The sequence below is a fragment of the Giraffa tippelskirchi genome, chromosome 11 (assembly GCF_054371585.1).
Source record: "Giraffa tippelskirchi isolate mGirTip1 chromosome 11, T2T-mGirTip1v1.2.pri, whole genome shotgun sequence".
NCBI lineage: Eukaryota > Metazoa > Chordata > Mammalia > Artiodactyla > Giraffidae > Giraffa > Giraffa tippelskirchi.
Window position 1 is genome coordinate 30,431,533 of NC_137285.1, and position 24,595 is coordinate 30,456,127.

The window sequence follows — 24,595 nt, forward strand, 5'->3', positions numbered from 1 at the left end:
TGAATGATGTGGTTTTCTACCAACTTCTGCCTGTTCCACACTGCCCCCATTGTAGAGAAGACAAGATTCCTGCTTTCCGGGAGGTTCCAATCCATCACCTCTAAGTGTGATTCACTGTACATCCTCCACATCAACCACATCAGGTTTTGTGCAGTGTACATACTCAGTAAAAAGTCCGTGGGGAAAAATGAAGGAATGGATGCTGGTTCCTATTGAAGTCTGTCTGATAGAGATACTAAACTACTAAAAGGCCTCTTATCAGGCCGGACCTCCGTGTTTTCCTCTATCCAATATCGTGTAAAAAGCTCAGAGTCTTAAAATCAAAATCAAAGAATATTAGAATTACAAAAACGTAATGACACTGAAGTTTTTAGAGCCTATACAGGCAAATAATTGCATGAGTGTGTGCTCAGTCATGTCCAACTCTTTGCCACCCCATGGACTATAGCCCACCAGGCTCCTCTGTCTATGCAATTGTCCAGTCAAGAATACTGGAGTGGGTTGCCATTTCCTCATCCAGGGGATCTTCCCCACCCAGGGATCAAACTTGAGTCTGCTTCATTGCAGGCAGATTCTCTACACTGAGCTACAGAGGAAGCCTATACAGGCAAAGGTAAGTTTATTCCAGAAAAATTACCCTAGAGCCACGGTGCTCCAACTTTTTTATTTTAGAACATTTTGACCTTCTTAAAAGTATGCGAGCCTCAAAAGCCTCCTTGATGTGGTTATCTACCATATAGAAATTAAAATGGAAAAAAATTGAATAGTTATGCATAAACTCATTGAAAAATAACACTGACACACCTATTACATGTTAACATTTTTACAAGAAATTGCTACACTTTCTAAAAATAATATGAGAAATGGAATTTTTCTCAAAAGTGAAAATGATTTTAAAACAAAAACTCTGCAGTGAGCTCAGCCCCTGATTCAAACAATTGAATAAGCAGTTTTCCTCAATTCAACCACTGCACTGTGAGAAGCAGTAGAAGTGCTTTATATACACTTTCCATTTTGTTACCCAGAATATTCAAAAGGTGTACACTTAAAGGTAAAGAGCTAAAAACATCATCAACATACACACATTGCTTCATCGAGGACTTTCTTAGTTGAATCAGGCATGTATTCCATGTGTCTTTTCACATGAGTCCATTGGCCACAGAGAGCAGTTTGACCCTTGGGAGGGTCTGGTGCCAGCTTTGATTCATCTTAAGGCACCAACAGATTCACCATGATTGCACATTTTGTAAACATCATTTTAAAAAAGCAAAACCTCTTTCAGTGTTATTATAGAAATAGTTGTGACCTCATGGAGCCCCTTGAAAGGGCCACAGAAAAGCCACTGCCCCAAACAGTCCCATTCAGTGTGACCACAAACAGTAACAAATGTTAAAAGCTCTCATTATCGCTCAGTTATCTGCATCCATAAACAGCTTGAATATGGTTGGGAAGAGCCTGGTGCTAACAGAATCCTTATGGACCAGCTCTCCCCTAAGTCTCTCCGAGTCTATTCAGTTGGCCCAAATGAACCATAATTTTTTTAAATGATTACATACAAAAATATAATATACATTGAACCAGATAAGTATCTGCTTGCCCTCTCATTGTCCCTGTGGCAATACTGTTGTTGCCTTTTCTATGGATTCTTATTTATTTTGTGGCAAATTTATCTAGAGGTCCAAGCTTACACCTCATATTTTACTGGAATAGAGCAAAGGATGGTTTCAAAGTGTCGATATTTCAATGGCATAGGATTAGAGGGGAAAACTAATCCCAAAATCTAGCTCAAACGATGCATTAAACAATCTTTGAGACTCAAAAGATTATTTATGGAATCAGACAGACTTCCTCCAATCCTTGATCTCTCCAGCCCATCTATGGATACAACAAGATTTAGGGCTGATACATACTGACTATGTACTCATTAATTTTAGCACAGCCTAAAAATTCCATGGCAAGGATTGAAATAAGAAAAAATGACCTGTTATTAAGGAAAATAGATTGTGCTTTTGATTAATAGCTAAATTAGAATTGACCCAGAAATGTTCAGTTGGTTGTCATTTGGTAATATACGAGGTTTATGAATATAATGTATTTGACCAGACACTTCCTCTTTGATTCAGAAAGATACAAGAGCAAAAACCTATGTCATCCAGCCCACATTTTATGCAAATGAGGTTTTAGCATAACCCATCCTGGAAATCTCTGAGAATAAATGCTAGACAGTAGGTGGAAAGGATATATAAAATTCTAAAGGTTTCAAAGTCGGAAGAAGACGTCTGAGCATCTCTATGCCTCTTCAGAGGAGGCAGATGCTTTGAGACACATAGAACCCTTATAGGAAGTGGGCCAGGTCAGAAAGATCCCCTGGTGTAGGAAATGGCAACCCCCTCCTGTATTCTTTCCTGAAAAATTCCACAGACAGAGAAGCCTGGTGGGCTATAGTCAATGGGTTTGCAAAGAGTTAGACACAGTAGAGCAACTGAACATAGCACAGTACAGGATCTACAGAAAATACTTTCCTTTTGTAGAGGCCAGGTCACCTCTGTCACACACTAGGCTTAGTGTGACCGGGCAACTCTTTCTCTTCAAAGTTGTCTCCATGAAAAATCAAATAAATAGCTTAAATTCTCTAGAGTGAGAGAATGTGGTCTCTAAAAGGTCTCCACCAGAGAAATGATGTCCAGGCCACAAAGACAGATGGACAAACGTCAAGACCTTTGTGCTGACTTTCTCTATCCTGCCATGTTCTTGTAGAGAAATTTTAGCAACAGAAGTACATTCCATGTGAGGGCCATAAAAAGTGAAACTATTTGCCTTTTGAAATATAGGCCAATATAATTCTACTGTTGGTTTTCTATTCTCCCCGTGGTTTGGGGACAGCTCTACTTCTTAATGAGAAGGATGCTCTACCGGGTCCATTTCTGCAGATGCTAATGCCTCTGTAGATAGAACTGGGTGTGTGAGTCTACCAAGGGGCCTTCTGGGGAGGAATCACACTGAGAAAGGAGAGAACAATAGTTCCCAGGCCTGGGAATGACACTGAGTCAGATTTGAGAGCCAAGACACAAAACCTAAACGGATGCCTGAGGATGTCTAGCTGGAACACAGAAATCCCTCAGTCCAAGTTTGCTGAATGTAATTGAATCCTGTAAGCAGTATCCTGTATATTTAGGATTCCTAGTTTTGTTTATAAAGCAAAATTAAAAGCAAGAAGATATGCTTACAGGAAAAATAGAACAAATGGTTATAAAGCAAATTATTTAAACAGAACACTGATGAAACCAAGCAAAGCCTTTCGTATAACGTTAAAGAGTTCAAAAGCAATAATGTGGGATTTGTCTCACAAAGACTCCAGTTCCAATCCTGGAAAATTTCTTGGCTGCTGCCTTGTAGACCTATGTTCTCAGGAATAGATCCTGCCTAATATCCACTTCCCACCTCTCTCATCCTAAAACCATAGCCTGGCTAGACCATGCCCCTCTCGAATTGTTAAAAGTATAAGCAATTGATAAAAAAAACCAGCAGTGACAAGTCACAGAAAAATGCATGTACTCAACTGCATTTTCGATGTGTAAAATTTTTTAAACACACAGATATCCACGTACTGTGCATGCAAAATAATTTTTAAATTGGCTGAAAAAATGTATACTAATGTCATGACAATGATCACCTCTGAGGAGGAAGTGCAGGAAGGGGCCATGAGGTGGTGATCAAAGGGACTTTCACTAACTTTTATATATTTCTATCTCTAAAGAAAATTCTGAAAGCCAATATGCACAAGAAGTTAACAGGATAATTCTAGAAGCTGAAAACACATTACTTGTTAGGTCCGTTGTTTTTCTTTGGTATTTTTTTGTCTTGACAAGGAGATCTCAAGGAATAGAATATGAGAATAAAATCCCAGCTAGTTTCCTGAATTCTGTCAGTGGAGAACCCTGTAGTTAACAAGCACCAAAGGAGGTATTGTCTGAAGCTCCCCTGTGTATGCAAAAATGCCCCTCACCCCAACCTGACCGGATGGCAGGGTCCATGGAAATGGTCTCCCATGCTCTCATGGTTTCCTGCAGCACCAAAGGCTACCAGGAGCAACTCTACACTGCAGAAAATTCAAAGATAGACCTACATGATTCCCACCACTAAAGGTTTGCAGTATTCGGAGACTCAGGAAATCATAGCTTCCATATAAATTCAATTCCTATAAATGGAGTGGTTCCATATGATAACCAGGTTGATCTATTGAGTACTTGCTCTGTATCAGTGTCTTAGTCCATTAGTCTGGTTAGTTTATAAATGAGAAGCATATATTTCTCACAGCTCTGGAGGCTGAAAGTCTGATATCACAGTGACAGTGTGGTTGGGTGCTGGTGACGGCTCTTCTTGAGGCTACACTCCTGACTCCTCACTGTGTCTGGAGTGACAGAAGGGACTGGGTTGGGGAGGCTTTGTTGGGCTTCTTCCCTGAGAGGACTGGTGCCATTCTAGGGGCTCTGTCATCAGGATCTCATCATCTCCCACAGGCCCCACCTCCTAATACCATCACCTTGGGGTGGCAGGAGTCACATATGAATTCGGGGTGAACAAACATTCAGCCCTTAACAGCCAGGTACCATGATTAGTACCTCATGTGAATTATTTCATGGTGTTCTCACAGCAAATCTCCAACGGAAGTAAAATCATCTTCTTTTTCAAATAATGAAGAAAGTAAAGCTCTGAGAGATTATAAACTTCCCCAGGGTTACAGAGGTGACTTGTAAGAAGCTGGGATTTGAACCCAGGTCTGTTTTACATGAATGCTATTTATGCCATTTCTCTGTGAATTTAGTGAACTAAAAACTTATAGGATTTTTAAAAAATTGTATTAGACATTCAGGGGGAAAAGGGAGCTCACTCAGATTAAGTTAGTCCCAGAGACTCTGCAGAGACAGAATCTGAGCTGGACTTGGAGGGCTGAGCAGTCTGTACAGAAGGCAGGAGCAGGAGCAGTGTTTTGGTGGTGAGTAGAGAGTAAAGAAGAGTTGGGAGCATGTTCAATCACTGACAGTTTGGAATACACCAAACTACAAAATTCACACACTCACACACAGTTAACTCACACACAGGCAGTTAACAAACACATACCTCCTTACTGTGTTTGTTAACTGTACTGTTCTCAGCTTACGGTACACAAATATTATATAAGAGAATCATAACAGATGAGAATTAAAAGGAAGTTAGAAGCTCATGTCATGGTGTGTCTTAAAAGTAACGCTAATTTTGTTCTATGTAAACCTCTAGATGAACAGATGCTACATGACCTGTACCACTTAGAACCAGATAAGAGATGAAGGGAAATTACTCCCTAAATAAGTATTCCAACTAATCAATAAAGAAGTAATGACAGGATTAGAACACCCTCATTTTCTATGGCTAGTGAATGCATGGATCAATATTGAGCATACATAGTGATACTATCTTGAAAAGAAAAATCAGCTAGACACCCACCAGCAAGCCTCTAGTGCAATACACCACTATCTATGAAGAAGTCTCGATAAAATCAGTTACATCTAAGTCTGACCAAGTCTCTAAGCCTGACACCTACTTACGTGGAAAGAGATGACCGGAGGACAAAATAAAGTCACCAAGAAGTTCAACTAGCAATTTCCAGAATCCAGAACTCTAAAAACAGGCAACCTAGTTTGTTCAATAAGTAGAACAAAGGGAAGAAAAGAAGAGACGAAGTGGACTTTAATCCTTAAAAGACATACCAACTGTTCGCAAAGGGTAGCCTTCATTTTAATCCTGATTGAAAACAACTGTGAGATAAATGGATAGATAGACAAACACGTGTATACTTAAATACATGGGCAGATGCATAGATAAGTACGTAGAGAGATATTTAGGAGACAATTAAAAATTTGACCACTGACAATGTATCTGACTGAAATTGTTGCTAATTTTTTTTATGCGTGTGATAATGGTAATGCGCTTGTGTGTTTTATCTTCTAACAATACATACTGAAATATTCACAGATGAAATATGATGTTTGGGCCTCGTCTCAAATAAATGTGGGCACAGGAAGTAGACAGATAGAGATGAAACAAGACCAGCCATGAGGTGACTGATTGATGTATATGGACAATAGGTACCTGAAAGCTCATTATAATGTTATATCTACTTTTCTACATGTTTAATTTTTCTATAACACATTTTTTCAATGCATCAGAGCATTTAAAATTTACTTCCCAATCAAATATAAGTCTTAGGAGAATTTTTTTTTTCACAAGAAGCAATATGTTTAAGGGAAGTAGAAGAGAGGAAATCAGCAGTGATTTGCACAATAAATTGCACTGAGGAAGGCCAGATACCAGGAAATCATTTCAGAGTCTCTTATAACATCTTGACCCACAGGGGTGAGTCGGATTTGGGTCTGGGTTGTTCCCAGCATTAGTAGGAATGAAAAGAAAAAAGTGGTATCATTCAGAAGAACTGTCAAAGTTTAGTGCTATTCAAATACAAGTCACCAAGGAAAGGAAGATACAAAGAGGACTCAAAAATTTCATATCTGGCTGATTTTAAAAATAGGAATATCATAAAAAGAAATAGGTAAGTAGAGAAAGCATGCTGTTAGGGAAGGTAGTGACAAATTTGCTTCCAGACTTCAAATTTGAGAGGCTGAAGTGACAATTTGCCTTTATTAAAAATAAAATTTTGTCATAAGGTTTTATTTTTGTTAAAAGTAAATTACGTTTTAACTATACACATACAAAAATGATGTCCTTCGTGCTCTCTCTCTGACTGGAAGGACTTATTTAAAAATAAACTGCTATACATTCAAGTTTTATAACAAAATAATTAAGTAAAAAATGTATGCTGAATCTTCTTGGAATTAATATTAAAATAGCCCAAATTCTTCTTTAATCAAAATATTTTTTTGGAATTAATATTAAAATAGCTCAAATTCTTCTTTAATAAAAAATATTTTCTTAGCATGGCTTAGCCATTTTATTTATATCCTTTTCCTGCAAAAATCCCTATATTCTGGCTGCTATCAAAATGTCTACAAACAATAAATGCTGGAGTGGGTGTGGAGAAAAGGGAATCCTCTTACACTGTTGGTGGGAATGCAAACTGGTACAGCTACTATAGAGAACAGTGTGGAGACTCCTTAAAAAACTGGAAATAGAACTGCCATATGACCTAGCAATCCCACTACTGGGCATACACACTGAGGAAACCAGAATTGAAAGAGACACTTGTACCCCAATGTTCATTGCAGTACTGTTTACAATAGCCAGGACATGGAAGCAACCTAGACGTCCATCGGCAGATGAATGGATAAGAAAGCCATGGTACATATACACAATGGAATATTACTCAGCTATTAAAAAGAATGCATTTGAATCAGTTCTAATGAGGTGGATGAAACTGGAGCCTATTAAACAGAGTGAAGTAAGTCAGAAAGAAAAACATCAATACAGTATATTAATGCATATATATATGGAATTTAGAAAGATGGTAATGATGCTATATGTGAGACAACAAAAGAGACACAGAGATAAAGGACAGACTTTAGGACTCTGAGGGAGGAGGCTAGGGTGGGATGATTTGAAAGAATAGCATTGAAACATGTGTGTTACCATATGTGAAATAGATCACCAGTCCAAGTTCAATGCATGAAACAGGGCACTCAAAGCCGGTGCACTGGGACAACCCGAGGGATGGGGTGGGGAGGGAGGTGGGCGGGGGTTTGGGATGGGGGACACATGTATACCCGTGGCTGATTCATGTCAATGTATGGCAAAAACCGCCACAATATTGTAAAGTAATTAGCCTCCAATTAAAATAAGCAAATAAATTTAATAAAACAAACAAAAATCCCTATATTCTTTGTTATCATCAGGAGCAAATATGCTTCTATTACCTCACTTCCCTATCTCTGCGCATAAAACATTAAAAATAATAAAGCCTCTGTAGGGCCCAATGATACCAAATTTTCTAGCCAATTTGCTCACATATTACAAGCAGTACTCAGAAGGTTGAAACTATAGAGTCACAAGATAATCTATAAAGTCTTCTGAGGTCTCTTCGATAGTCCCTGTATTAAAGCATCATTAATACTGAAAATAGTTTCTCCTAGTGACCGTGTGAGGATATGTATAGTAGAAACTATGTCAAAGTCAGACTTCTGAATATCGAAAGGACAAATTTAGTTTTACACTTTGAAAATGTATTAGTTAACCAGAATACATTTCAGTGCTTAGCACACATGTATCTGCAAAGTTAGAAGCTTGTCATTGTTAAAGCCTAGACTGACATATTCTCCATGTCCTTTACCTTAGTAAAGTGACTCTATAGTCAAGTGAACCACTGTGAGTTTTTAACAAACAATAAAAAGCAGGAATGTAATGTTCTCTAAATCCTCTCATCATCCTTGGCAGTCTTTGCTCCCTAGAGCCCAGCTACTTCAGCATGCCAACAGATATTGCCAAAGCTAATCCCAGATTTTCTCTGCTACTTGAAGCCAAGATAGAATCCGACAGGATCATCCTTCATTAGCTGCCAGCAAATGAATAAGAACCTATATTTGCTTGTTTGGACCTACTAATAAATACATAGCCAGGGGCCATTTAGATTGGCAGTGTGCTAATTACACAAAAACATAAAACTGATCCAAATTATGTATTTGAAATACCAGTTTTGGGGTCCCTGGATTGCTATGCCTTTTGCTGTCAGAACACCTACCTGCTTGTTAGTGTTTTTCTGCACTGACCTCTAAAGTTGGCAGCGAGGCCCTTGATCACTGAGCCATACGGATAAAGGGAAAGGATGCTTAGAAGCCTGTAATCAAGTACCATGGAGACCACAGCTGGAATCTTTCTTTGCTGGGCATATAGAACATTCCCACAGACTCAGTTTCTTTTTAATGAAGAGTAATGTTTACTCTTAATAGTCAGTTGAAATTTTTACTTTTACTATTGTGCTGTGTGAGCTAAATCACTTCAGTAGTGTCCGACTCTTTGTGCCTCTAAGGACCATAGCCCACCAGGCTCCTCTGTCCTTGAGATTCTCCAGGCAAGAATACTGGAGTGCGTTAGCCATGCCCTCCTCCAGAGGATCTTCCTGATGGAGGGATCAAACCTTCATCTCTTATGTCTCCTGCATTGGTAGGCAGGTTCTTCAACACTAGTGCCATCTGAGAAGCCCCTTTTACTATTATCACACCATTAACAGCAAAAAATAACCCACAGAATTAAGAGGTGGGAAGAATAGGTCAGAGTTTAACATATGCTAATTAATTCATTAAATTGACAAATTAAACCATAATGAGCCAAGGTAAAAGTTAGGAGAGAGGGTGCTAGGGGCCAGGCTTACCAGTTCACACTGTTGCTACTCACCGAATCTATGATCACAAGTTTACCACTCACAGACATCTGGGAGAAACTACCTTAATGGAAGAGGAAGTTTCCAAAGCATCATTTCTTCCACTCAGGGAACGTTTCCTCTCTTCCAGTCCTTTGTTAGAATCCATCCCTCTGAAACTCTCTTCCTAACTCCTGTGCTCACCTGATTTCTGCCAGTTCTTACATTTCTATATTAAATGTCACATTCTCTGTCCATATTTTTTGACCTCAAATTCCATAAGAACTAATAATATCTCACTTGTTTCTATAGGTTGTTAAACTCAATTATTAGACATAATATATTCTTCTGTGATGATCTGTCTCTTGTATCTGATTTCATGACTCTTGTGGGCACGAAAACAGTCTCACCCTTTTATCCCAGCGCTAAACCTACCAAGTGTCTGGAACAGAAAAGAGCTCATTTCAGAGTAACACATATGAACCACTATATGTGAAAGAGATAACCAACAAGGATCTACTGTACAACACAGGAAACTATATGCAATGCTCTGTAATAACCTAAATGGGAAAAAGAATCTGAAAAAGAATGGAGATATAGATACATAAATATAAATAGATAGATATAACTGAATCACTTAGCTCCATACACCAGAAACTGACACAGCATTGTAAATCAAATATTTTCCAATATAATATAAAATTAAATCAAAAAAGTAAAAATTAAATTTTTTTAGAAAAGAAAAGAGCTCAAAAAGCATCTGTCAAATCCAACTGGAAAGAAATATGTGTGACTTATTTTGTTTATGGTGAAAGCAAATATCTCCCAAGACACATTTATGTTGGTCCCTGTCTATAGAAACATCCCTAACTTACCAACAAATAAACAAAAAATATAAATACAGGGAGGACTTTATTAGATAGTAAAAATATTAAACATTTTCTATTTATTTGATTTTCATTTTCTAAACATCTCATTCTCTGCCCTTAACAAAACTTTATTTCTTTACTGCAAGGCAATATGCTTTTCTTTCTTTCACTTTTAACACTTTTAATTTCACACTTTGGATTTAATATTTTGATATAACCAGGTAGCTTTCTTTGATCACCAGAAAAAAAAATGCCCTGAGTAACTGTAACATTTTCAGACATGTTGCTGCTAATTGAAAGGTTACAAAGTTGAGTAAGACAGGGACTTCCCCTTGAGAAATTCAGTTTATTAAAGAAGACAGAGTAATCAAAAATAATTAAAACTTAATAGGCTAAAATCTAAATATAAATATGAAAGCCCATGAGAGTAGAAAAAAATGAAATCATTCGGGAATAATTTATAATTTAATACATGAAAATAATGACAAAATACTCTAATTCTTATGTTGATATTTACCTCTACTATTATTTCTGGGTGATCAATTTCTTAATTAATATGAATTAATACTGAGCACCTCCTGTGTTAACAAGCATTATTCTACATCCATTATGTGTATAAAAAGTATTGAATCTTCTAAATAACAATATGATTGTTATTGTCATATATAATCAATATAAACAATATGATTATTCCTATTTTACAGTTGAGGAAACCAAGACCTAGAGAAGTTAAGTAGCTTCTCCGTGTTCAAAAGTTAGTTACTGGAAGTTAGAATTCAAGCTTAGCAGGCTGGTTCCAGAATCTCAGCTCATTATACAGACTACATTTGAGGTGAAAAAACAAGTTTTCTACTGCCTAAATCTTCTTCTGTTATTTTATTTAATCTTTTGAAAGAAATCTGACCAAATCTTGGAAACTCAGATGCTCTCTAGACTAGTACTCTTTGTCATACTAATGGAGGAGAATTTTTATCCACTTAGTTCAGAACCCCACGCTTCAAGAATAAAAGGTTACTTGTGCCTCTATCACATTTTACAGACCCAGTAAAATGCCATTGCCTTTGGGAATGTAGATTTGTTAACTGGGTGAAACAGAAAGAATGTTGTGTACAGAAAATTAACAACTGTGTTCTGTATTCTCTTGTCCTTGCTGCAACATCACAGAGCAAGTGATTTCAATTTGTTTCAGGCATAACTTATCTAAGATTGCTTACAAAATCTATCCACTACAATCCAACATATTCCCAAACACCATTTAAATAAGGCATATATTCGACTTTATAATAAAAATTTCAAAGCAGTTGATGAGAAGCATTATTGTATAAAAGATAACTATTCATTATGGTATTCATGAAAAATGGCCAAAGCTTGTTCATTTATTTGCTCAGTAAACATTTTCAATAAACATTGTATCATGCTAAATATAAGAAGTAAAAGGATAAAATATGACCTTACAAAAAATGTAAAATTTCTCTAAAGTAAAATCTACTATTGGAAAACTCAAAAGAAAACAATAAAGAAAAATTATCTGAGACATGTAGGACTGGGCAATGGCTAATTTTCCAGATATAAAAATGCTTTTACAAATCATTAAGAAAAAATTATGGAATGCAATAAAAAAGATCAATGATATGAAAAAGCAATTCACAGAAAACAAAATGTAAATGATCAATAGATGAAAATATGATATCCTCAATCTCACTTGTAATGAAAGAACTGGAATATATACAAGACCTTATTATCCTCCATAAAATCATCAAAAATATTAGTTTTCCATTTACCAAAGTAGGAAAGAGAGGGAAACAGACACTCTCATACATTACTGGTGGAATTATAAAACACTGCAAAATCTAGTGAAAAATTAGCCTTTTGTCTGAGACTGTGGGAGTAAATAAATGTTGGATGAATTAAAAAAATGTAAAACCATTCTCACAGATGCCATCCTTGTATGTGTGTGTGTATAGATAGATAGACAGATAGATAGATAGATAGATAAATAGTTTAATCCATTTTTGTAAAACTGACCAAATCAACTCTTACCAACCAGATTAACTTCTGACTTTTAGATTCAGTGCTTTAAATGGAGCCATAATTAGGAACTCTAATCTTTGTGTCTTTACTTGAACAGTTTCAGGAAAAGCTTGCTGAGATCTCATTCTCATGAATTATCAAGGATGAGAAAGACTGCCTTCCCTACCCAAGCAGCAGGAGCAGAGGGTAGACTACAAATAGAGCTGATCTGCCAAGAGCATCAGTTCCTGCTGAGGTAGTAGCCTGATGCCTGGTGTCTCAAGCCAAAGGTGACCTTGGCTCATACAATTTGAGTGGATTGGAGGGAATCATCCAGTTAATAAATGGCAAAGCCTGAACTAACATGAGAGTGTGAACTATATCTGAGACAAGATGGATTGAGGCGATATCAAGGATTTGGTCACTGTGTGGATGTAAGAGTAAGTATCCTGAAGCACCTACACAACTCCAAATCTTTGACTTGGAAAATTGGAAGACAACCATCCACCCCCCATCCCCTATAAAATGAAGACGAAGAGGCACTGTAGGAAATTTCTCTCTCAAGTTGGAACTCTTTGAGTCTGACTCCAGGTTCTATTGCATATCAGGTATACAATCCAGGTCATTATTTAATTTCTCTTTGCCTTGATTCCTCACCTATAAAATGGGAATAACAATATCTACTTTATAATGTTGTTATGAGAATTAAATAAGTGAATACTTTAGTGCTTAGGAGCAAGTCTTAGAACAGTGCCAGGCATATAGCACATGCTATATGACTGAGAGATCATTAATAGTATTAGTTTAAGAACGTGAAATATTTATCTCTGTTGAAAACTTATTAGTCATACCCAGATACATCCTCACAACTACAGGCAATAGACACAGTGATGATAAAAGCTGATGTACTCATGAGACTGTGGCTCAGCTGGGATTGGTTTTTGCTGAGTCAGGGTAATAAACAGAGAGTTACAACATAACTATATTTTTTAAAAATAGCTCTCTTCCTCAATGTTCTACTGTATCTCTTATAGACAGAGAGTATAACTACTCCCCTAAATAACTGCTTCAGACAAATGGTATACAGGCATATATCATTTTATTGTGCTCCCCAGAAAATGTGTATTTTACAAGTTGGCTTTGTAGTAGGAAAGAACAAATCTGACTCCACATTTTACTTTAACTTTTGTATCCTATTGCTTTTGCTTCAAGTTAAGAATGTTGCCTAGAGCCATATATATACATGATAGCCCATTCTCAAGTCTCTAACTTTTAAGGGTATAACATTTTTCCATTCATAAAGGGAAGAAAAAGCTGCAGATAGAGAATAACAGTTGTCTTGTTGGAAGTTCACAGAACATGGTGACCTTGCCTTTAAAAATACTTTACTGAAACCTTTGGGGGAGTTCCGGGTTTTAGAGTTTCCTTGCATGGCCCTGCAATAAGCATTTCTCTATTCTAGACTCCAAGTTTCTGTTTGGTCTCACTGTGTATCAGGCACAAGAACTTGCTTTTGGTAAGTCTGTGGCAACTCTGCATTGAGCAAGTCAATTGGAATCATTTCTCAGCAGCATTATTTTTTTAATTAACCTAAATACATTGTTTTCTTTAGACATAATGCTATTGCACCCTTAAGAGATTACAATAGACTATCAAGCTAACTTTTACATGCATTGTGAAAAGTAAAAATCTGTGTGACTGACTTTATCATCATATTCACTTTGTTGTAGTGGTCTGAAAAAGTACAAAAGAAAGTGTTGGTTGCTCAGTTGTGTCCAACTCTTTGTGACCCCATGACTAGCTCACCAGGTTCCTCTGTCCATGGAATTCTCCAGGCAAGAATACTAGAGTGGATAGCCATTCCCTTCTCCAGGGGATCTTCCCAACTCAAGGCTCAAACCTGGGTCTCCTGCATTATAGGTAGATTTTTTTACCATCTGAGCCACCAGAGAAGCCCAGTGGTCTGAAACCAAACCCCAAATCTCCTGTGATGTGCCTGTATTTAGGATACCCTAAATATAACAAGAATATTGCCAATCCTGTGTTCTTTCACACACTTTTCTTATCTCCTTTATCATTCACAGCCTATGACCCTACTCAAACTTCCTCCTTACTATTTTATGGCAAAAGGCTCTTCTTCTTTTGACCTCATAACAATAGGAACTTTTATTATCTCAGCCAGCCATTTTACATGGATCTATCTTTTTGTTTTATACACTCTATTTTCCTAACTGATGTTTTACAAACCAAACCTGGGGTAGGGTAGTGGGGGAAAACCATTTCACATGACTTTGCTGCCCCTGCATAGTGGATGTTGCATAAATATATTTTCACTGGATGAGAACAGTTAGAGCTTCCTTCAACAGAAAGGAAAATGATAAAGAAAGAGGCTGTTAAGATTTAGTTGAAGGTTCCAAAATTAAAGCAAATGTCAGACTTCTTTGGTGGTACAGTGGATAAGAATTTGCCTGCCACTGCAGGAGACATGGGTTTGATCCCTGCTCCAGGAAGATCCCACATGCCTCAGAGTAACTAAGCCCAAGATCCGCTGCTTCTGAAGTCCTTGAATAGAGCCCATGCTCCGCAACAAGAGAAGCCACCACAATGAGAAACTCATGCACCATGATGAGATGTAGCCCCCACTCACCACAACTAGAGAAGGAAAACACACAGCAAACCAAGAATCAGGGCAACAACAACAAAATATCACCAGAAACAAGGCTTGCCATCTATCATTATTGGTTAGCTCTTCTGATCATAGGCTGCAAACCTCAAGGTCTTTCTTTTCTTGTATATTTCACCACTAGTTTCATGAACTTCCACTCCATCCTCTGCTCCCCCAAGGCATTACCTTCAGGACTTTCAACATCTACGCTGCTCAACCCCTACAGTGAGTACCTTTACATACTTCATCCTAGAAGTCTTCATACATTCTCCACTTTCTTGCTACAACCTTTTATCACACCAACTTCTTTCATTAAACTAAAAATAACTTGGCAGTTGTTGTAAAATAATAGTGTAAAATATGACAAATGCAGTTAGACAAACTTGCTGAAATCTCTATTTGGGAACTTGCTAACTAAGTAACGACAAACGAAAGAGGTAACTGTTGAGAAACAGTTCTTCAGGGCATTTCTGCACGTCTTATAGCAAGCTTTGTTCTGCACAATCTCTTCAAGGATGTCAATATAGCAAAAATCATTGCATCTTACAAAGACTGTCTCCTTCTGGGATGGAAGATAGATTTGCTTCCTGACCAAATAATAAAAATAATGTCTCCTTCTGGGACAAATGTTGGACAGGTCTGCTAGCAGCATCTCATTAGATTGGTGGTTTTCTACAGCAAACATTATTCTCAATGGTGAAAAAGTGAAAGTATTTCCTCCAATTTCAGGAACAAGCCAAGGGTGCCCAATCTCATGACTATTATTCAACATAGTTTTGGAAGTCCCAGCAATGGCAGTCAGAGAAGAAAAAGAAATAAAATGGATCCAGGCTGGAAAAGAAGTAAAACTCTCACTGTTTGCAGACAACACGCTACTATACATAGAAAACCCTAAAGATACTATCAGAAAATTACTAGAGCTAATCAGTGAATTTGTCAAGACACAGGATACAAAATTGATACACAGAAATACCTTACATTCCTATACACTAACAATGAAAGATCAAAAAGAAATTAAGGAGTCAGTCCCATTCATCATTGTAACAAAAATAATAAAATACCTAGGAGTAAACCTACCTAAGGAAACAAAAAACTTGTATACAGAAAGTGTATAAGACACTGATGAAAGTAATCAAAGACAGAATAAACAGATGAAGAGATATACCATGTTCCTGTTTTGGAAGACTCAATATTGTGAAAATGACTGCACTACTCAAAGCAATCTATGGCATTTTTCATAGAACTGGAACAAAAAATTTCATAATTCATATGAAAATACAAAAGACTCTGAATAGCCAAAGCAATCTTGAGAAAGAAGAATGGAACTGGAGAAATCAACCTTCCTGACTTTATACTACAAAGCTATAGTCATCAATACAGAATGGTACTGGCACAAAAACAGAAATATAAACCAATGGAATAAGAAAGAGAGCCCAGAGATAAATCCATGCACCTGTGGGTCACCTTATCTTTCACAAAGGAGACAAGAATATACAAGGGAGAAAAGACAGCCTCTTCAATAAGTGGTGCTGGGAAAACTGGACAGCTACATGTAAAAGAAAGAAATTAGAACACTTCCTAAAACTATACACAAAGATAAACTCAAAATGGATTAAAGACCTCAGTGTAAGAGCAGAAACTATAAAACTCGTAGAGGAAAACACAGGCAGAATACTCTTTTACCTCAAGATCCTCTATGACCAACTCCCTAAAATAATGGAAATAAAAACAAAAATAAACAAATGGGACCTAATTCAACTTAAAATCTTTTGTACAGCAAAAAGAAAGCATAAACAAGATGAAAAGACAACCCTCAGAATGGGAGAGATTAATAGCAAATGAAACAACTGACAAAGAATTAATTTCCAAAATATACAAGCAGCTCAGGCAGCTTAATATCAGAAAAACAACATAGCCAAAAAATGGGCAGAAGACCTAAACAGACATTTCTCCAAAGAAGATACACAGATGGCCAATAAACAAAATGCTGAGCATTGGTTATTACTAGAGAAATGCAAGCCAAAACTACAATGAGGTATCACCTCACAGCAGTCAGAATGTGCTTAGTTGCTCAGTAGTGTCTGACCCTTGCAACGCTTTGGATTGTAGCCTGTCAGGCTCCTCTGCCCATGGGATTTCCCAGGCAAGAATACTAGAGTACATTGCCATTTCCTTCTCCAGGGTATCTTCTCCACCCTGGGATCGAACTAGCGTCTCCAGTGTCTCCTGCATTGCATGTGGATTCTTTACCTGCTGAGCCATCAGAATGGCCATCATCAAAAACATCTACAAACAGTAAATGCTGGAGAGGATGTGGAGAAAATGGAACCTTCTTACACTATTGGTGGGAATGCAAATTGATACAGCCACTGTGGAGAACAATATGGAGATTTCTTTAAAACTAGGGGTAAAACCACCATAGGACTGAGCAATCCCACTACTGGGCATATACCCTAAGAAAGTCACAGTTCTAAAAGACACAGGTACCTTGATGTTCCTCTAGCACTATTTTCAATAGCCATGACATGGAAGCAACCTAGATGTCCATCAACAGATCAATAGATAAACAAGCCATGGTACATATAATGGAATATTACTCAGCCATGAAAGGAACAAATTTTAGTCAGTTCTAGTGAGGTGGATGAACCTAGAGCCTGTTATACAGAGTGAAGTAAGTCAGAAAGAGAAAAACAAATATATATTAACATATATGGAATCTAGAAAAATGGTACTATTGAACCTACCTGCAGGGCAGGAATAGAGATACAGACATAGAGAACAGACTTGTGGACACAGCAGGGGAAGGAGAGGGTGGGACAAATTGAGAGAGTAGTATTGAAATATATACATTACCATATACAAAATAAATAGCTAGCGGGAAATTGCTGTTTAACACAAGGAGCTCAACCTGATCCTCTGTGAAAATCTAGACAGGTGGGATAGGGTGCAGAGTAGGAGGAAGATTCAAGAGGGAGGGTACATATGTATACTTATAGTTGATTCACATTTTTGTATGGCAGAAACCAACACAACATTGTAAAGCAATTATCCTCCAATTAAAAATAAATAAATAAATGTGCTGCATTTATAAATATTAATTATGAACCATCAGAAAGAGAAATTAAGAAACAATCACTTTTATAATTATATCAAAAAGAATAAATTAGTTAGAAATAAACCTGATCAAAGAAGAAAAAGATCTATACTCTGAAAACTATGAGCGATTGAAGATGACAGAACAAATGGAAAGATATTTTGTGCCCATAGATTGAAAGAGTCAATGTTTGTTAAAAGGACTACACTACTCAAGCAATCTACACATTCAGGGCAATCCCTGTCAAAACACCAAAGGCATTTATCACAGGACTAGAGCAAATAACTCCAAAATTTGTATGAAAACAAAAAAGACCCAAAAGAGCCAAAGCAATCTTGAGAAAGAAGGAAAAAAAAAAAGCTTGAGTTGTCACAGTCCCTGATTTCAAGCTATATTACAAAACTACAGTAATCAAAGCAGTATAGTTATGGCACAGAAACAAACATATAGATCAATGGAATAGAATAGAGAGCCCCAAAATAAACCCAAACTTATATGGTCAATGAATCTACAGCAAAGAAGCAAGGATATACAGTGGGGAAAGATAGCCTCTTCGATAAGTGGTCGTGGGAAAACTGTTCTGCTGTGTACAATAGAATCAATCTGGACTACTTTCTCATACCATATGAAAAAAAGCAGTCAAAAATGGGTTAAAGACCTAAATACAAGGCCTGAAACCATAAATCTAAGAGAGAACATTGACAGTATGCTCTTTGACATCTGTCTTAACAATATTTTTTTTTTCTGGGATCTATCTCCTCAGGCAAGGGAAACAAAAGGAAAAATAAACAAATGAGACTACCAAACCTAAAAGCTTTTACACAGCAAGGAAAACTGTCAACAAAAGGAGGGCCACATTCTGAATGGGAGAATATATTTGCAAACTATATATCTATTAAGGGGTTAATATTCAAAATACACAAAGAATTCATACAATTCAACATCAAAAAACAATTTAAAAATGGGCATAGAATGTGAATAGACATTTTTCCCAAAGAAGACATTCAGATGGCCAACAGGCACATGAGAAGATACTGAACATCATTAATCACCTGGGAAATATAAAACCACAAGGGAAAAAAATCAGCAAAGAAAGGGACTTCCCTGTAGTCCAGTGGTTAAGACTCCACACTTCTGCTGTAGTGGGTGAGGGTTCAATCCCTAGTCAGGGAACTAAGATCCTGCATATCAACTGCCCCACACCCCCTAAAATCAGCAAATAACCACATGGAGATACTACCTTATGCCTGTCAGAATAGCTATTGTCAAAAGACAACAAATTTTTGGCAAAAATGTGGAGAAAAGGGAAAACTTGTGCAATATTCGTGGGCATATAAATTGGTGCATCCGGTCCCATCACTTCATGGCAAATAGATGGGGAAACAGTGGAACCAGTGATAGACTTTATTTTCTTGGGCTCCAAAATCACTGCAGATGGTGACTTCAGCCATGAAATTAAAAGCCACTTGCTCCTTAGAAGAAAAGTTATGACAAACCTAGACAGTTTACTAAAAAGCAGGGACATTACTTTGCAGACAAAGGTCCATCTAGTCAAAGCTATGGTTTTTCCAGTAGTCATGTATGGATGTGCGAGTTGGACTATAAAGAAAGCTGAGCACCGAAGAATTGATGCTTTTGAACTGTGGTGTTGGAGAAGACTCTTGAGAGTACCTTGGACTTCAAGGAGATCAAACCAGTCAGTCCTAAAGGAAATCAGTCCTGAATATTCACTGGAAGGACTGATGCTGAAGCTGAAACTCCAATACTTTGGCCACCTGATGAGAAGAACTGACTCATTTGAAAAGACCCTGATGCTAGGAAAGACTGAAGGCAGGAAGAAAAGGGGACAACAGAGGATAAGATGGCTGGATGGCATCACCAACTCGAATGGACATGAGTTTGAGCAAGCTCCAGGAGTTGGTGATGGACAGGGAAGCCTGGCATGTTGCAGTCCATGGGGTCAGAGAGTTAGACACAACTGAGCAACTGAACTGAACTGAACTGATGGAGAGACTCTTCAAAAACTTAAAAATATAACTGCTATATGATCTACTAATTTCACTTCTAAGTATTTACCTGAAGAAAACATTAAGAAAACAATCAACACCACTGTTCATTGAAACATTATTTACAACAGCCAAGATGTGGAAGCAACTTGCGTCCATCCACAGATGAATGGATAAAGGTGTGAGATATCTATATATATGTATACATATATAAAACTTCTCAGCCATAAAAAAGTGAAAACTTGCCATTTATGACAACATGGATGATCTAGATGGCATTATGCTAAATGAAATAAATCAGATAAAGACAAACACCATATTCATATGTGCAATCTAAAAAATAAACAAAAAGCAAAACAAAAGGAAAATTGACTTCTAAATATAGAGAAAAAAAAAATGGGTGGTTGCCAGAGAAGAAGGAGATTGACAGGTGAAATAAGTGACAGGGATTAAGAAATACAAACCTCCAGTTATAAAATAAAGTTATAAGTTATAAGTCACAAGGATGTAACATACAGCATAAGGAATACAATTAATAATATTGTAATGACTTTGTATGGGGACAGATGAATGCTAGCTTTATCATGGTGCTCATTTCATAATGTCTGCAAATGTCAAATCACTGTGGAGTACGCCTGAAAGCAGCATAATGTTGTACATCATTTCATTTTTCAGTTAAAAAAAAATAAAATAAAGACTGGAGGATTTCTTAGAAGGTACAAAAACCCACTGTGTGCAGCGTTCAGTGAGGCCACTCCATAACTCCCCAGTGGGCCTTAAGGGCAGAGGAACACGGGTAATGAAGTCATTTGTCTCTCATCTGGGAGTCCTTTTTCTTCTGCTAACATCTATGGCTGGCTAACCTGTTAGACTATAAGCAGAGTAAGACCACAGACACTTCACAGTTCTCGATAATAACCTCTTTATGCCTCAGTGACTTTACCTGTACAATGGAGAGAAGGTGTCTACCTCACAGAGAGAGTGTGCTGATAAATGGAATAATAAGATTATACATATACAACCCCGGCCTGAGCCTCACAGCTGCACAGTTCATCAGTATCTGGCGCTTCCTGATGGCCTCCTCCCCAAACCAAGTGGCCTGCTCCCAGCTCAGTTCTCACTGGTGGCTCTGAGGCATGGACACCAGGGATTATCTCTCCTCGAAAGTTCCCAATCCCTGTCCTGTGGCTCTCACCAAACTGGGTTTCTTTCTACACTTTTTTTTTTTTCGGCCACACTGTAGCTTGATTGCTGCTTGGGCTTTCTCTAATTGCAGTGAGCAGGGGCGACTCTCTAGCTGCAGTGCACAGGATTCTCATGGCTGTGGCTTCTCTTATTGTGGAGCATGGGCTCCAGGGGGATAGGGGCTTCAGTAGTTGTGGCGTGTAAGCCCAGCTGCTCTGAGCACGTGGGATCTTCCTGGACCAGGGATCAAACTCATGTCCTCTGCATTGGTAGGCAGATTCATAACCACCAGATCACCAGGGAAGCCCCTCTTCCTACATTTTTGTCCCTCTCTAGTTCCTTGCTGAAAAGGCACACACATACCTATGCACACACAAAATTGACAAAAGGAGAATGTTTTGCAGATGTCTTAAGGCAGTCCTACATTGCCACAAAATACTAATTAACAATACAACAACAAAAAGGCAGCTTTTCTAAAGTGGAAGAAGAGGAAGGCAGTAATTGGAATGAGGGGACAGGAAGAGTCATGAGAGCCTCATCAGAAGGAGATAAAAGCTATAAGAAACTTATAAAACATCTAATCATGCAGTTATCTAGATGGCCAATATTTATTATTCTCCAGTGTCAGTCTTAATGATGTATTTACAAAGAATTACTGGAAAGAAAACAGGAAATGGTGACTGTAAGAAAAGTGGCCAAGGGACCACTGAAACAGTGTGGAAAAATAGAAAAAAGACAAACTTCTACTATCACCTGTAAGACTACCTGCCTTGAAAAGCCACTGATGGGTTATCATAATAAATTGTATCTATGATAGGTATGATGATTCCAGTAGTAATGTACTGAAGAATTACCTATTCAGAAATTAATAAAAGGGCTGAGGGACATTTCTGAACATTTCCTAAAAGGCTATAATGTCTTATGACATTGTACCAGGCTTGCCAAATACAACATTACAGAATTTAAACTACACTTTCATAAAAACTCAAAAGGTGCAGAAACTTCCTAACTGCAGACGGCCATAACTCAGTGTTAGTCTCAGGTAACTACTTACTTGATTGAATAAACTTACCTGTAACAAAAAATCAAAGAGGGCCATCTTGGACCACTCATGATGATGTATTTCAGTACAGCCCCATTCAGGCTTGGGTACTCGACCATTCTGCCAGCACTTCTGTTTCAGCAACTGCTGATAAGTTCCCCAAGTGAGCTTAACAGAAGAGTGGGTCTCGTTATTTGTTGGAGACAAAGATGGATCCCAGAGGATGAAAGGACATGGGCGGCCACCTATAAAATCAAAAAAACAGAAGAAAAAAACAGTTAACAAGTTACTGACTCTGTGGGTGCCCTTGGATGTCATTCACCCTTTCAAAGCTTTACACTCTCACCTGTCATGTGCTAGAGTTGGGTTAGGTGACATTTATGGTCCTTTTGTCTTCTGAATAATTTAATATTCATATACCTTTATGATGCTTCCTGATAACAGTCTTATATGATGGAAAGTTACTGTTAGACAAGGAAAGAAAAGGATCTTTTTTTAAAAAAAAAAAAGATACTTTATAGATGTGGCAGGAATAGGCCTGTAACCACCAATAACAACGCCCTCTGGTTAATGTGGTTTTATTCCACATCTAAAAGCAGCCACCATGAAAAAGGAAAGAATCCAGACATTTATAATTGTCTATTCAGTGTCTGAGTGGAGCTGCACTCTATTTGTAATAACAACTGTCTGATTTTCTGAGGCTACAGTACGATGTCAGGAAGAAAAAGAATTTTTAGAAGTTGCAAATTTAAAAGTGAAATTGTATGTTTCACACTGGTCACTATAATCTCCAAAGAAAGAAAAAGGAAGTAAGAGGTTTAGAGGTGTTTTTTGGTTTGTTTTTTTTTTTTCTTTTCTGATGAAACAATGGCACTGCTGGTAAATGATTATTTATTCACATAAAACCGCACAAAGTATATTTAAGGAAATATCATTTTTTTCTATTCCCAGTGCATAGAATATATTTCAAAGAAAACGTCACTTGAATGCTTTTGTCTCAGTTTTGATAGTTTAGAAATTTCACTGATAAACTGTACATTAAATGATACTGCAGGCTTAAAACTGAAAGTATCTCTCTCAAGCCTCCATGTCTATCAAATAAAGTCACTCAAAGAGGATGATGATCAGCTTTGCTTGTAACTTAAAAATCAGAATGATCGCTTGGAAAAAAGAAAAAAAAGTAAGTCACAAAGATCTGAAAAATCCAATTTAACTCATTCTTAACAAGCCTGAACAACAGAAGCCTCTGAAACTATGGTTGGAATGTCAAGACACATCACAGGGATTTTTAAAGCTTTTTCAAATAACCTGAGAGGTTCTCAATCTATAATTGTTTGTTTTTGTTAAAGACTTATTTTCCCACCCTGCTTCTTTGCCTTTGTGGAGAGTTCTTATCTCTGGTCTTTAATGCAAGGACAGTCACTCTTTTAACTGCTCTTCAATTTGGTGTTCCAGGGACCTCAATAATATTAATAACATTCACTTCATCATTCCAAGCACCTACATTCCACTTTTGTTCAAAAGAAAAGTCTTTCTCCTTTTAGCCTTGCAATTTAGGTCAGGACATGTAGAAAGTCCTTTAGACTGTGGAAAATAGGTCACTGTCACTGATGTACAATTAAAAGAAAAATAAAGAAAGAGGAACCATAACTAAATAACTTAATTGTTATCTCACTCCTTTTTATTTCCTTTACTGTACTAAATGATTTGGTGCTACTGGGACCTAATTATCGTCTTAGATGCTAGATAAATATAATGTTAAATGTATATGCTCCAAATACTATGCCTATTTAAAAAATAACAATAGTAAATTTCAGGTAGAAGCAGTCAATCCTAAAGGAAATCAACACTGAGCATTCACTGGAAGGGCTGAAGCTCCAATACTTTAGCCACCTGATGCAAAGAGCCAACTCATTGGAAAAGACCCTGGTGCTAGGAAAGATTGAAGGCAAAAGGAGAAGGGGGTGGCAGAGGATGAGATAGCATCACTGACTAAATGGACATGAATTTGAGCAAACTCTGGGAGACAGTGGAGGACAGATGAGCCTGGTGTGCTACAGTCCATGGGATAGCAAAGAGTCAGACATGACTTAGTAACTGAACAACAATACCAACAGGAGCCGTCCATCATGTAGTGGGAGACACGAATAACCAGTGTAACCAAACACATGTAAGAGACACAGCATAGCTTTCAAAGGTTTTTTGTTATTGTTTAGTCACTAAGTCATGTCCAACTCTTTGGGATCCCATGGACTGTAGCCCACAGGGATCCTCTGTCCATGGATTTCCCAGGCAAGAATATTTGAGTGGGTTGCCATTTCCTTCTCCAAAGGATCTTCTCAACCCAGGGATCAAACTCGTGTTTCCTGCATTGCAGGTGG

At 37.5% G+C, this 24,595-nt stretch overlaps 1 protein-coding gene across 6 annotated transcripts in view; it reads right to left on the reverse strand.

Moving 5' to 3' along the window:
* GASK1B (golgi associated kinase 1B) overlaps positions 1-24,595 on the reverse strand; it is a 95,855-nt gene that overhangs the window by 20,924 nt on the left and 50,336 nt on the right. For all 6 annotated transcript variants that reach the window (XM_081541694.1, XM_081541693.1, XM_081541695.1 and 3 more), the window contains one exon: positions 22,245-22,459. In XM_081541694.1, the coding sequence (XP_081397820.1) occupies positions 22,245-22,459 (215 nt within the window). The remainder of the gene's footprint in view (positions 1-22,244; positions 22,460-24,595) is intronic.